The following is a 14,590-nucleotide window of genomic DNA, read 5'->3' as shown; positions in this document are numbered from 1 at the left end:
GCACAGCTTTGGAAGGGGACATTTGAGGGGGTTTTTTGACTTTGTTTGCCAAAAAAGTAGCTAATGTGCATGGGGTTTTCCTTGGTGATCTGTAAAGCAGCAGAACCCACTTAGGTTTTTATCTTGTTCAGCACATTTAGAAGCACGCTTCAAGTTTTTATTTCCTTTGAGATTAAAAGTGGTTTTTCTCAGTGCTTATTTTTACCATGGAAACACCAAGAATGTCAGGTTGTGTCTCTCCTATTTGGTCAGAATGACCTGAAATTCCAAGTTGGATGGATTTCAAGGAGTTGGGAGCTTTTAAGAACAGAACTCACTGAGTATCCAGCTAGTTTTTATGATTGAATTATAGAATGGTCCAGGCTGGAAGGGACATCCAAAGGTCATCCAGTCTGACCTCCCTGCAGTCAGCAGGGACATCCCCAACCAGATCAGGTTGCCCCTGGCCTTGTCGAGCCTCACCTTGAATATCTCCAAGGAAGGGGCATCAACCACCTCCCTGGACAACCTGATCCAGTGTTCCACCACACTCACAGTAAAGAACTTCTTCCTGATATCCAGTCTAAATCTGCTCTTCTCTAGGTTGAATCCATTGCCCCTGGTCCTGTCACTACAGGCCTTTGTAAAAAGACTCTTCCCCATTCTTCCTGTAGCCCTTTTCAGGTACTGGAAGGCTGCTGTTAGGTCTCCCCAGAGCCTCTTCTCCAGGCTGAACACCCCCAGCTCCTTCAGCCTGTCCTCGGAGCAGAGGTGCTACAGCCCCCTGATCATTTTCATGGCCCTCCTCTGGACCCTCTCCATCAGCTCTATGTTCTTCCTATGTTGAGGGCTCTAGACGTGTACACAGTACTCCAGGTGAGGTCTCACTAGAGCAGAGTAAAGTGGTAGAATCACCTCTCTGGATCTGCTGGCAACACATCTTGTGATGCAGCCCAGGATGTGATTTGCCTTCTGGGCTGCAAGCTCACACTGCCTGCTCATGTCCAGCTTCTCATCCATCAGCATCCCCAAATCCTTTTCCACAGGGCTGCTTTCTAGCACCTCATCCTCCAGTCTGTATTGATAGTGAGGATTGTTCAGGCCCATTGAGCTCAGCAGGTGTTGCCTTTTTAACAGGCTGACCAAAAATGGGATTTCTTTTTCAAATTTTTGAAACACAGTTCATACCTCTCATGATCCCTGTCATGTCTTGTGCTTCACAGCCCTTTTTTTTGTTGTTGTTGTTTGAAAGGCAGGCTAGGCAAGACCTGCCTCTCCAAAATGCAGAGTAACCAGATGGAGACCCTGTTCTTAAAATAGCACGAAGGTGTCCTGTCAGAGAGCTCCCAAATAGCTCTGCAGCTCACCTTGTGCTGTGTGTGGGGTTGTGCAGTTGGGATTTTTAAACAAAAATGCAACAAGATTGAACCTGAAACCCTACAACAAGTTTTGACCTGAACTTGGCATCTCACCTGTGCTGTTATGTAGTTGAAGCACTGAAGTTGCCAATTTCACATAATTAATATGAAGGGTGGGGAAGATCAAAACAACATGAGATTTTATCTCCTCTTACTATCCCAGGATGATGATGGTTATTTATTTTTTATTATTATTTGTAATTCCACATTCAGCTTTTACAGTCCATGACTGCTGAAATATTTACTTGTGCATTTAGAAACTCCAAGCTTTATAGAGGAGTTTCTGCTGTTCAAATTGGACAGTAAAACCATTTTGCTGGACTCTTCCTAAGACCAAATTTGACACATGACCTTAAATTATAACCTCCTCCTCTAGCTGTTCAAAGTCCTGCAGCCCTATGAGTTCATCACAACTCATGAAGAGTTATGACTGAATTTTGCTGTGTTGTGAAAGGTTTTGATTATTTTGTCCCCCTTTTTTTTTTTCTGTTTTTTTTCCTTAATCCCTGAAGCTTTTTGCCTGTAGTAATACCAGAAACACTAGTACTTGAAGCTCTTTATTTGTAGAAGCTCATGTCTTCTACCAAGCATGATTCTTGTAAATATTGCTTTCAATGGGTGTTTTTAGAAAGCAAAGCTGGGGAAAAACTACCCTGTAGTTTGGGGATTTTCTGGCTTCTGAATGAATAAGGACAGGTTGAGATGTAACAAACAGATAATCTGGTAGCAGCCTTGGTCTTTGCAGAGCATAAAGGCTTATTAAAATGCTGCTTTTGATTTCATGATCAGACTCTGAAGTGACTGTAGAGCTTCCAGACAGACCAGGTGAGCATCATCTGTCAGCTTTAGAGTCATCTAAAAGTTTGGTATTTGGTTTGGTGGGAAAATGGCTTCAAGGTGTGCCAGGGGAGGTTTAGGCTGGATGTTAGGAAAAATGCTTTTCTTCTAAAGGGTTGGTAAGGCCTGGAACAGGCTGCTCAGGGCAGTGATGGAGTCCCCATCCTTAGAGGGATTGAAAAGCTCTCTACATGTGGTGCTGAGAGACAGGGGTTAGTGGTAACCTGACAGTGCTGGGTTAGTGCCTGGACTTGGTGATTGGAAAGGTCCCTTCCAACAAGACAATTCTGTGATTCTGGGCCTGGCCATGTGGCAAGAGTGAGCCACCCAGCTCACCTGTACTGACACAGGAGGCTCCAGGGCAGTCTGCTGCTGCTGCCAGGGTAGTGTGGATGATGAACTTGAAACATCTGCCCAGCTCATAGAGGGCTGAAGCTGGGCACACTCCTGATATGTGGAGTCTGACTTGCTTTGGAGAAGCAGAGTTGTGCACTTTCAGTGTCAGAGGTTCTGCTTCTTGTGTCTCTCTTCATCAACCCCAAAGCAAAAGGATCAGAGTTTTGATACTGTCAGGACCTGCTAATGACCTGAGCAGTATCAGTTTGATCAGGGTGATAAGAGATCATCAGAGCTGTCTCCCTTGGTGTGCCAGAGCAGAATCAGTGCCACTGAACCTTTTGTAAAGTGAGGACAAAACCATCAGTAAAAAAAAAAAAAAAAAAAAAAAAAAATCATGCTGATAGGATTAAAAGAAGGTAAGAATGGTCAGGTTCACCCAGAGAAACTAATGTGGCAGCAGCAGCAGTGAGAGACTTTAGGGATAAAGGAATACTGCATCTTTAAAATGCTTGAAGGCTTGAGAATTTGTAGTTATTTCTGGATTTTGCTTTTCCAGAGCTCAGCACTTACACAACTGAAGTGTTGGAGAATGTGTTCTTCCTGAGCTGGCTAACAGTCTGGCTTGGAGTGGCTTTAACATAGTCCTGCTTCTTTAGAGAACTTGAGTTCCAAGTGGCTGGTAGCTGAAAGAGACCACAAATTAAGAGGTGTGATATTTGCAGCAAGGCACAGGAGTTGGTTTAAAACAAGCAAAACTACCCTTGAGGTTAAACAAATGCTCAAGGAATTGGTCAAGACCTGAGTGGTGGTTCCTGGCAGAGCAGGAAGCTGTGTGTCCCCATCACACCAGAGTGTATTGCTCCTTCATCACAGTCAGCAGGGAGGGGTGCATGGTGCTTGCAAAAGCAATCATTATCCCACAAAACCTGCAGGGCACCTGACAAATGGCTGCTATTGAGTCAGAAGGTGCAGGTGGGTCTCCAGGCACAGGAGAGTGTGTGGTCAGAGCTTTGCTTGGGGTCCTGCTTTGCAGCTGGAGGGTGAAGAGGACTGGTGGGTCTGGTCTGTAAGCCACTGAGAGGTCACTAACCAAGTGGGAATAAAAGAATTTGGTTACAACAAAGTTTTTTTTTTTTTTGTGAGGAAGAGCTACTTCCAGGAGCAAGGCTATACAGGCTCAGGTCCTGTGCTTGCATCTCTGGTGTTGAAGTTGTATCTGGCAAAGATATTGTGCTTAAGTGTCTCATAATGTGGGCAAGAGAACATTTGGAAGCCTGTGAAATTGAATAGGAAGGGTGGTAGGTGGCTATTACAATATCTACTTCTTACAGTTCTGGCTCTTTGCTCCATCAGCTGATACAGACAATCTTCTACCTTTTGATATCAGATGACTCTTGAAAGCTAGCTAGCTATTTATTTAAATGGATAACTTATAATTTTGTCATCCAAACGCTGATGTTTTTAATAGAAATGTACTACATGGGAGTTTGTTCTCAGGGCTTCCTATTTACACTCTCTCTGTAGGGGGATGTGTTCCAAGGGATGTATTTGGGAAAAATGCCAGTGGCTGCTTGACAGCTTGGACCTTGATTGTCCTGACCTGTGAGCCTGAGCTAGCCTAACTCCTCATACACCTCTAGTCTCTGGTCCAGTCCAAAGAACCTGCCGTTCTCTCTCTCTCCCTGCGAGCAGTGCCATGAGTCTTCCTCCGAGGCTGCTGCAGCACTGGCTGGACGCGGTCACACAAGATTGCTTCACACATCATTGATCTTCAGGCCGCTCCAAGGACGCTTCTGTTCTCCGTGCAGCTGGGAAATTAACTCGCATGGTTTCCAAAGCACTCATCAGTGCACTCCTGCTCCTCTGGGATGGTGCAAGGTTCACTCCTCAAGAGCTCTGACACCTCCAGCTAATTGCTTCTCTTCGGCTGCTCGCAGCCTCTGTTGCAGACGTGTCCCAAAGCCTTGACCCCCATTTCTTTCCTTGCTCTCCTGGAACCAAACTTGCTTTTTGAAGATTGATCTTCATATCCAAGAAACACTTTGGTGGTTATTGAAATCCTTTTTTAGGTAGGACTGTTATGATTGATTTGGGGTTTTTTAGGCCTTGTGATTCATGGGTTGAGGATCTTTTAATACACTTTGGAAGTTGTTTCAGCATTGCACCAAACGAATGTACAGTGACACTGTCAGCAGGTGTCACCTGTGGAAGAGACACAGAGGGTGCCACTGATCTCTGCTTCAGTGGCAACGCTGCAGAAGCCACATGCACAGGATTTGGTGAGTGTTTCACCCAAAGCAAATGCTCTCTTTTTTCTACTTTTAATAAATAACATTTGTATTAACCAGCAGAAGAGTGGCACTCACAGCTGGGTGTTCTCATCTGACCATAAGTCCTTGTGCTTCAAGGCATAAAGCAAACCACTGACTGTGTCCTCCCCTCTGGGCCAATGATTTGTCTGAAGGGTTTGTGGTGGCCACTGTTAGAGGTAGGATGGTCAGTGAGCGTGGCCAAGGTGGCAACCCCCAGTGTCCCTGCAGAGGAGACAGCAAGCAGTGTCTGTTGTGTCTATGTGAATGTGCTTTCATGGTAGTTGTTCTCACCTGCATCCTGACATCTAGGTGTTAGCAAGAGGGGTTGGGGTTTTTTTAAGGACCTCTTGCCCTACATTTGAAGACCTTCAACGCAGCTCCTGTTTGCAGCATGTGAACTGCCATAAATGTAAATGCATTCAATTCTTACTGAATTTGGGTATAGTTTTATATCATGCTCTGGGGAGAGGGAAGAAATTGGATCACGTTTTAACCTAAGCCCCCCAAACCCAAGTGTCTTTGTTGCAGCAGGTAACAGAGGCCTGTAGAGAATTTTTAATTTGCATATTTTTACCGTTGTATAATGAGCTGTACACGAATGTGATTTGCTATCCAGCACTTCCCCACGAGGCAGCACCAGTAAAACTATATTGCAAGGTACTGACTTAACATGACTTTTTTTTTCCATTTCACCTGTATAAAATCATTAGGTACAGCTTAGGATGATTTTTTTTGTTTCTACAGCACGGACACCGACATGTGGCATGCACAGCTGTTTCTGAGATGTTAACATTACTTTTACCAAGCTTAACTAGAGCCTGTGGAATTCAGGGTTCATTCTGGACATGCTCATGTGGGTCATTGACCTCTCCCCAAGTGGGAAAGCCAAGAGGCTTTGCTCTTGCACCAGGCAAAATGCAACACTGCTGAGTCGTTACCCTTCTGAGCAGTCGCTGTGGTCTGCTGAAATGCTCCTGGGAGTTCTGGAGGTCATAGCAAAGCCAGACCTGTTCTGGCTGACACCATTTAGGGAGGTGTCCCTGCCCATGGCAGGGGGGGTTGGAACTGGATGAGCCTTGAGGTCCCTTTCAACCCTAACAATTCTAGGATTTAGCACATGGAGAAGTCATACCCACAGAGGAGACTAGAATGAATGCTGAGGCTTGAAACCTGCTCACACACACTGAAGACACTGATGTTATGTGTGTTGTAAATTTATAATATATCTTAAAAATAAAGGGGGTTTGGATTTATTACAAGGTGTTCTGCAATGTTCTTTTTCAGGAGCAGCAAAGGTTTATGCATCCCCATCATACAATGTTCCATCTGTCTGCAAGACTGCTAGAATGGTTTCTCAGGAATAAGCTGCTCAAGAAACCTGTAACAGAATTTGTGCAGCAAATCTCTGGTTCAAAAGCTGGATTTGCACCTGGAAGTTAGTCCTCTGTTTTCCAGGGCAAACAAGGGCTGTGTGAGACAATATTGGGTGATCCCCTGGGATATGCTGATGCCCTTTAAGAGGGATTTATCTTGACTGATTAATTGGAAGCCTTTTCTTCCACAATAGGGGAACCCTCATTAAGGAAAACAGCTTGAGCAGATGGCAGCTGGTGCTGTGGTGGGATGCAGTGACTTGCAGGTGACAAAACCTGCCCTTCTGCCTTCTGTGGTGCCCATGCTGCTGCTGGCCACTTGGTAATAGGCTGGGAAGTACCTCCAAGCCTTGCCTGTGTGTGTGTGGTTGCCTTGGAGGCAACTGATGAAGAGTGTGTGTGAGGTTATTTCTCCAGAGCTGGGGTGGGGTTATTAGCATTTTCACAGAACGTTCATGGCACCTGCCAGCAGCCTGTTTATTTAGCACATCTTGCAGCAACTGGTGAGGAGTTCAGAGTCATGTTCATTGTATCCTGTGAATGATGGAGGATTAGTGCATGAGACATCTGAACGCTTGTTGTTGAGTGCAGGTTTGTAAATGTGGTGCTGTTAAATGCAGGTTTCTCTTGGTGCCAGATAGGCCCTAACTTGCATTTCCTTTAATGCACAGATGAGGCTGCAGGACAGTTTAAAGGTCCAGCTGTCCATTAATTTAAAATTAAAACAACCAAAAAAACCCCAAAACCAAACCCCACCAACAGAAAACCAACCATAAAGCAGCTTGTGGTGTAGCATGAGATAATGGTGCTTCTGTACCCAAACTGGTACAGCAGGTCTGAGCAGAAATCCACACCTTAAAAATTAAAAAGTGGTGCTATCTGAGTGACAAGATGGGGTGTAATTGGCATAGTGTTTGTCAGCTCTTGAGATGAGAAGAGCTTTCAGCACAGCAATGTGTTGTTGGTGTTCTCCAGCAGCGATAAGGAGAGAAGCCTGCAGCTGCCTCAGCCCAAAAGCCATCTCCAGCGAAGCCCAAGTCCATGCTACAAAGGGTGGGGAGGGTAAGTATGGGTTGCACTTTGCTGTAAAATGCAACTTGGTGTTGACAAGGTGAGACGTTGCTAATAACACAGATGGGGTGTCAAAAGCATCTTCCACAGTCTCTCACCAGCTGCCTTATTAGAGTCTCTTCCAGCAAGCTGTGCCATGGTCAGGCTTTCTCCTTCCACCCTCACCCTTCTCCTGTGAATTGATGTTCACTCCTCACTCTAATCCATGGGGAGTAGAACTTTGTAGTTATCCTGGCTGGCTCCTCAAAAGTGTCTGCCTGCAGTGGGTTCCAGCAGAAACAGATGCTGCCCCTGGGAGCTCCTGCCCCCTTGGCAGCTTGCTGCTCCCAGATCAGGACTGCAGTCCCCATGTGTCAATCCCAACATTTGCTCCAGGCTTCATCATGCTGTTTTGTTTTAGTGGTGATTTTACTATGAGAGAGGAATTGGCCAAAGGAAGCAGCAGCTCTGAAAGCTGCTGGAGATGGTTTGCTCTAGGGGAAGCAGGTTTGGGGCAGAATTAATGGAGCAAATTCTTTTCTCTTACTGCTCAAAAGCTTTTGCTTCAAATGCAGACTTGCACCATGAGCTGGATTCACTGCTTCCATGGTTTGGTCCTGGAAATGGGTCAGGTCTGCAACATACACATGTGAACAGTGATGCTAGGACTGCCAGTGAGCGTGACCTGAGAAGGGCCAGCAGTGCCCAAGCCCTGTGTATCCAGTGTCACCAGGAATCCGGTCACTGGTGAAGCTGGGGGAGGGGGACATCAGTAACTCGAGATGTGCTGGACCAGATCACACCAGACCAAAATAAACCTGGAGAGGTGACTAGCTTGCTCAGCCCCAGGGGTGTAAATCAGAGGGCTAGCTAAGGAACTGCTCCCCAGCTATAAGGCTGGAGTTTACAGCCTGGGAAGTCACCATGACTCCGGGTGCTGGGCTCCAGCAGCGTGGCTGCTGCCTGCCCTTTTCTGGGTGATTGGCTGCGTGTGATTGATGCAGAAGATGGGAGGATGCAAACTCCATCTCTTGGGGTCCTGCACAGATTCTGCAGCCCAGGATGCAGTCCTGTTGCTTCCCCATGTGCTGTCATAGGGGAGGGTGGCAGCTCAAACAGGTTTCATTAGCGATGCCATCAGCAGTTGCATAATGAGCTCTCCCACTCCGGGAAGCAGCATGCATGGAGCATGGAGCTGGTTGAGCTGGTTCCACACCAGGGCTCTGCGTGCACAGCACAAGCAGAGGCTTTGTGCTTAATTCTTGGTGAGGGCTTCTCTGGGTACTTGGTGCTGTGCAGGTGTGAGCAGCTCCTGAAAGAAATTATTCATGGAAGACTCGTAGTGCTTATGCATGATGTGGTTGCTTGGCTTTTATGAGCTGTAAGCTTGGGCATAAACCACATTCATGTGGAAGCAAACCTCTATTTGTCCTCTGAGGAATGGTTGCTCTGCTGGGAATCTGTGCCCGGGAGTCTTGTACCCAGGGCAGCTCCATGTGCCCAGGGTTTGGTTGAATTATTTATTTAGCTCCTCCTTGCTGCTGCTGTGCAGGGCAGGCCTTGGAATAGTCCAGCCCATGGTGCTGTGCTGAACACGCTGGCACCTCCATCCATGCATCTGCCTCAACCCCTTCCTGTTGTATGAAGACTGGGGTGGGGTTGGGATACCTCTCTGGGTTTCTTGGCACATGGGATTAATTTTCGGGGGTTTTGTTGTTTTTTTTGGGGTTTTGCTGGTTTGTTGGGGGTTTTTTTGGTTGTTTTTTTTTGGGGGTTGTTGGTTTGGTTTTTGGTTTTTTTTTTTGCTCTGTGGTCCCAGCTGGAGTGAGCCAGGAGGTGCAAGCTGCTGGACTTGTCGCTCCCCATGCAGCTCCTCCATGAAGCATGCAAGGAAAGGAAAATAGTTCAGACCCTTCTAAAACATCCTTAAAAGGACACCAGCCAGCTATTTCCGTGCTGTTGGCTCGGCATTGCAGCAGCCCTCTTCCATCTGTGTTTTCCCTGCACAGGAGCTTGTTGCCAGGCTGCGTGTGATGAATCACAGGGTGCTCTCTGCATTTCCCCCTGTATGCCTGCCTGCCTCCCAGACAGGAGCCTTCCCCCTGCTCCCACACCTGAACACTCACCTAGAAAAGAAAAAATGCACAGTTCTCTGTGAAACCTGCACTCTGGCCCCTGAGTGAGCCTTCCCCATCTCTCCTCTTTTCCCTCCTGCCAGCAGAGGCAGGAGGTGGCAGCAGCTCCATCCTCCTGCCCACCCTCTCCGTGCTCTTGCAGGAGCATCGTGCCTGTTAAGTGATTGGAAGGGCCTCATATTTTTCATTCAGCACAGGTGTCTGTAAGCAGGATGGTGCCTTTCCCACCGCCGGGTGGTGGTGCTATGCTGGCCTGGCAGCTCTGCCTGCCGTGGGCTTCCCCGGTGCTGTCACTCGCTGGGCCAAGATTTTTATGGGTTACCGTGGGCTGTATTTATAGTTTGCTAGGCTAAAAATAAAAGCCCCAAGTGCTGGGTTTCCTGATCCCAGCCTCGTGTCAGGAGAGCCGCCCAGAGGGTGTCTGGATCAGGGGGCAGGTGAGTAATGCTCCTGGGGCGGCTCCTTCAGAGGGCTGACAAAAGTTTATCTCTTGGAGCTGGTGGAGCTGCTGCATCACTGCCTGACCTGACACTACTCTTGCTAAGCATGGAGCCTCGTGCAGAACTCTCATCCTACTAAAAATATTCCATTCTGTCTCATCAGGCTCGATTTGATGGGGCTGTGAGAGGGAGGGGCTGGAGCACCAGCACTGCTGGCTGTGAGGGTGTGAAAGGAAACCCTGAACAGCATAACCATGAGCCAGTGTGCTATCAAAATGCTCTGAAATATGTCCAGATACGGAGCATTTTTCTGTAGTGATTCCTAACCCTGCTGTGCATGTGCCCAGTTAATGCTGCTTTCCTCTCCTTGCCTGGTTTCCAAGCGAGGTCCCTTTCCAGCTCCTGTGGGACTCTGCTGGAGAGCTGCGAGTGCCTCCCTGGTGCAGGCAGGGTCCTTAGGTGTGATTTGCAGGAGCATCGTGGCTGAAGACAAAGACCCAAATCTGTCCTCCTGAAAGTGACCTCCCCTTGTTTGTGTGCTGGCATGAAGGCAAAGCCAGCTTGGGCAGGTGCTTTCTGAACTGGTTTAGTGACTCTGGTTGTTTTGAACAGTTCTGGGGCCCAAGGGCAGCACAGGGGTATGGGGTCTTGTCTGCCTGCAGTGTCCATCCTTCTCTGCTCCAGTCTGTGTCCACAGGCAGAGGGGATAGCTAACCCATGGAGGAGCTCCAGCATCTCCTCCCATCCTGATTCCATCCATCTCCTGCAACATTCTCCCTGGGGAGATGCTGCCCGGGTGGGGATAGATATGGAATTTTTCCCTGAACAAAACCTTCCGGCTTTAACCAGCAAAACCAAACTGGGAATATCCGCTCCTGGCATCGCCTTCAGCCCCTCCAGCCCCCGGCCCCCTCCTCCGCACCTCTGATGTCACTCAAAGCAGCGTGACTCACCCGGCAGTTGCCGTGGCGACGCCGGTGATGCTGGGGAGGGCAGCGCTGCCTCGCTCTCCCCGGCCCTTCCTGGGCAGCAGAGAGGACCGAACCCCCCGGCGCTGAGCCCCCGGGACGTGTCATGGGCTCACATGTCACGGACTGCTGCCCCTAGCTCCCGGCGACCCCCGAAGCTCCGAGGATGTCGCCGGCTGTCGCCGGTAAGTCAGAGGTGTCGGGGATTTACCCGTCGGGGGCGGGGGGTTTCTGCTGGTGGTCTTATAGCGTCCGTGCGTCTCTCCCAGCAGCACCCAACGTCCCAGCCCCAAGGATCTCTGCAGCATCCTCTTCTCTGTGTGCTCCTGCCAGCCCCATGGGTCGTATGGGCTGCTCTGTGCCAGCTCTGTGCCCCGGGAGTGAGGGGAGCCCAGAGCAGAGTGGTGCTGGGCAGGCACCAGCCTCAGCATGCATGGGGATCTGGGTGGTACAAGTCTGTGTGGGGGGAACCAGGGTCAGCTAGCTCCACACGTGTGGGCAGCAGCTGTTCCTGATGGCCTGAGTCACCAGCACTGTGCCCGCTTCAGCTGGGACAGTCAGGTCACCCTGTCACAGCAACATGGGACTCTTAAAAGCCCTTTCAGCCCTGGGTGCTGCTTGGGGTGTCACAGCCTTGTTCTGACCCATCCTGGTTCAGGGCCACATCCTTCTCATGCAGAGCCACAGGCTGCCTTGGCCAACCTTGGTGCATGCCCATCTTTTGGAAGGGGTAATAGGAGATAATCAGCTCTGGGCACCTCAGGGTGTGTAGGCAGCCCCTGTGTGCCAAGCCCTGCAGCACAGAGGCACAGGACATGTGCCCAAAGGCACTGGCATCCCTGCCAGGCGCATGGAGACTGGGCTGGCCCCTGCCTGCTCCTCTCTGTCTGAGACATTTGCTCTGAGGTCCATTAGGCAGTTTGCCTGCCAGTGGTTTGGAGGCACTGGTGTGGTTTGCTTTCTTGCTTGGTTTTACAATCATCCAGTTCTTGCTGCAAGTAGGACCTGGCCAAGCAGGACTGAGGTGTTTCAGTTACCCTGACTAATTTGTACATTAACATATTTCTCTGGCTGAGGATTTAAGAGCTATCAAGCACAGCATGTGCAAGCTGGCCACAACCCAAGGAGGTGAGGAAGGCAGGGTTTGTTTTGGCATCTTTCTAGAGGCAGGGCAAGAGAGGACAGGGCTACCAAGGAAGGGCTCAGCTGTGGCAGGCAGCTGGCAGTGAGGTGGACCAGGAGCTGTGTCCCACCAGAAGGGCAGGAGCTAAAAATACTGAATGGAAATGAGTTGAAATGCAGTAGGAAGCCACTGCCCACCCCTGCCAAACCCCAAAGAGGTGGAATTAGAGGAGCTTTAATTTGCTTTTGAGGCAGTTTCTGCTCTAGAAGGTCTCTGGAATTAAGTTTTGCACATCAAATCACTTGGAGCATCTTGTGGTGGTGTGCCTCCAGCCCAGGGCTGTGTGCTTTATACTTATGGAGGGGAAAACTTTAAAATCCCCCTCTTTGCCCAAAATACCCCCAGTATCTTGAGACCATCATACGAGCCTGCCACAGGGAAAGGGAAATGCCTGCCTCAGGTACACCCCTCCTGCCTCTAGGATGGAACAGCTGATTTTCCAGGACCCAGCAGGCAGCTTCTGCCTTTGTGCATCCCCTGGGGGACCTGGAACAAGGCGGCCCCAGTTTTGTTCCCACGCAAACGCCTCCCTCCATGTAATGAATGTGAAAGATTTCAGTGAAACAATGATGTTGTAACATGGGTTTGGAAAAGGTTGGTTGGAGCCTGCTGGGAATTCCCAAAGGTAACACTTAGCAGTGGTTCAGGATGTTGGTTTTGAGCCAAACCCCACACCAGCTCATGGAGAGAGAGGAGGGTTATGAGCCATTCCACTGGTTATTGGGGTGTCAAGGCTTTGTACTCCTTTGGCTACAAACCCAACAGCTTTTACTGGGATGAAAATGCTGGATGTGTTCAGTCTTGCTTTTGGCTATTGCACCTTGCAGAGCACAGCCAGGAGCAGGGGGCAGGTGTGGTGTTTTAGGATTCAATTAGATGTTTATTCTTTTTTGTTTCTTCTGCCTCTCAATTATTCATTGCTCTCTAATGATGTTTAAATAGTGGTGGAAAAGATGGAGGTAAGTCAGTCTCTCTTTGTGTAGTTGTGCATTTATGGTGAACACAGTCTGGCTTTCCAAAATGTCCTTAGGAAAAAAGTGCCTTTTAAAAAGAAATCATCTGGGTAAAGCAAATCCACAGTTCCCATCAAAATCGATTTCTGTCTGAACACTACCCAAATGTGGCTGCTAAAAAGGGTTTAATGAATATAAAAGTCCATGGAAATGTAGAAAAATATAATTTGTGCATTAATTAGATAGTACCAATGCTCAAAAACCTTTCAGCACTTGCCCAGCACATCTTTGGGGTCTCCCTGGTTGGGGATGCTCAAGGAAGGACAAGGCATAGGGTAGGCGTGCTGGAAACAAACCTCTTGGTATTGAAACTCTCTCTGGAAAGCCTGCTGGGCTGTGAATGCTATTGACCTGTCAACCTCCTAAACATAGCCCAGGGACTTTAAAAATAAATAAACTTACAGATAAAAATATCTCACTAAACTCTTCCTATTATTAATGGAGGTACTTAAAACCCACCGGCAGCACCTCCAGAGCTGTAATTGCTGCAAATAACCACAAGCCTGGAGAGTGATCTTCCAGCTCCTTGCAGCTGGCATAGGAAGGTTAGCTTCCAGCAAGCCAGCCAGGCAGGGTGAGCTGTCACCCCTCCCTCTGCCAGCTCTTCCCCCTGGCAATAAGAGAGTCATTAATTAATGTTTGTACAGCACTTTGGAGATAAGTGCTGAATAGAAGCATTACTGTAAATGTGATGGGGATTGTCCTCACCCTATGCACACCAGCCTGGAGGGGAAGCCTCTCTCTGCAAGGGGCAGACCTGCTGGTCCTCCCTGCTAGGTTCGTTTGCCCCTGGAGCAGTTTGATTCCTGGGGTTGGAGGGGCAGGAGCAGCCTTGGAGCATGCCCAGGAGAAACCCAACGGCAGGCAGGGGGTGTGAAGTGGAACCTCCCCTGGCATCGTTTATCCACAGCAAACGTTTTAAGCAAGGAGAAGAGAATTCAGTCTGAATAATTCGTTGTGCTCATCAGCATTAGAGCTGAGCTGCACACACCTTGCCTTTAGAATAAGGTAAAAAACATTGAGTGAAACTGAGGTCTGCTACCTGTACTTGATTTATTTGCTTCATTTACATGGAAAACACAGCTTGTTGTGTGCAGTTCCTGATGCAGAAGGCCATGGTGCTGCATATTCCTCAGGAGTTGCAGAACTGGTAGAGGTAATGACTGACAAGGACATTATGCCACAGAAACTGTGCCTGTGGTGTGCTGGTAATCACACTGAAGTGACTGCTCTATTACTAAGAATAATATTCTGCTCTCTCCTCCTGAAGGCTGGCTACATGATGAACTGTCACAGGAAACTGTTTAGTTCAAGAGAGAAAAAGACATTTGGAGCTGTCAGAGCAGTCACTAAATGAGGAGGCCACCACTCCCCCTTCACGTTTCAGTGCCCCAGCTCCATTCACTCAGGCAGAATGTTAAATGTCTTTTTGACCACATCTCTCTTTCCTTAATGAATTTCTAGTAAGAAGTAACTTTTATTGAACTCTGAAGCATGTGCTGGGGGATGCTAAAGCCTGCCAGCATAGAGGAGACAGACTTCT

At 48.5% G+C, this 14,590-nt stretch overlaps 1 protein-coding gene across 1 annotated transcript in view; it reads left to right on the top strand.

Annotated features, from left to right (window-relative positions):
- The first annotated feature begins 10,967 nt into the window (after nucleotides 1–10,967).
- The window catches only part of CAMSAP1 (calmodulin regulated spectrin associated protein 1), a 37,080-nt gene continuing 33,457 nt past the window's right edge, over nucleotides 10,968–14,590 (top strand). Inside the window, exon 1 of the mRNA XM_054393333.1 lies at nucleotides 10,968–11,036. Coding sequence (XP_054249308.1) covers nucleotides 10,968–11,036 — 69 coding nt within the window. The remainder of the gene's footprint in view (nucleotides 11,037–14,590) is intronic.

This window comes from Indicator indicator, chromosome 28 (assembly GCF_027791375.1).
Source record: "Indicator indicator isolate 239-I01 chromosome 28, UM_Iind_1.1, whole genome shotgun sequence".
Lineage (NCBI taxonomy): Eukaryota > Metazoa > Chordata > Aves > Piciformes > Indicatoridae > Indicator > Indicator indicator.
The sequence above is the reverse complement of the archived record's forward strand: the minus strand, read 5'-3'. Positions and strand labels throughout refer to the sequence as shown.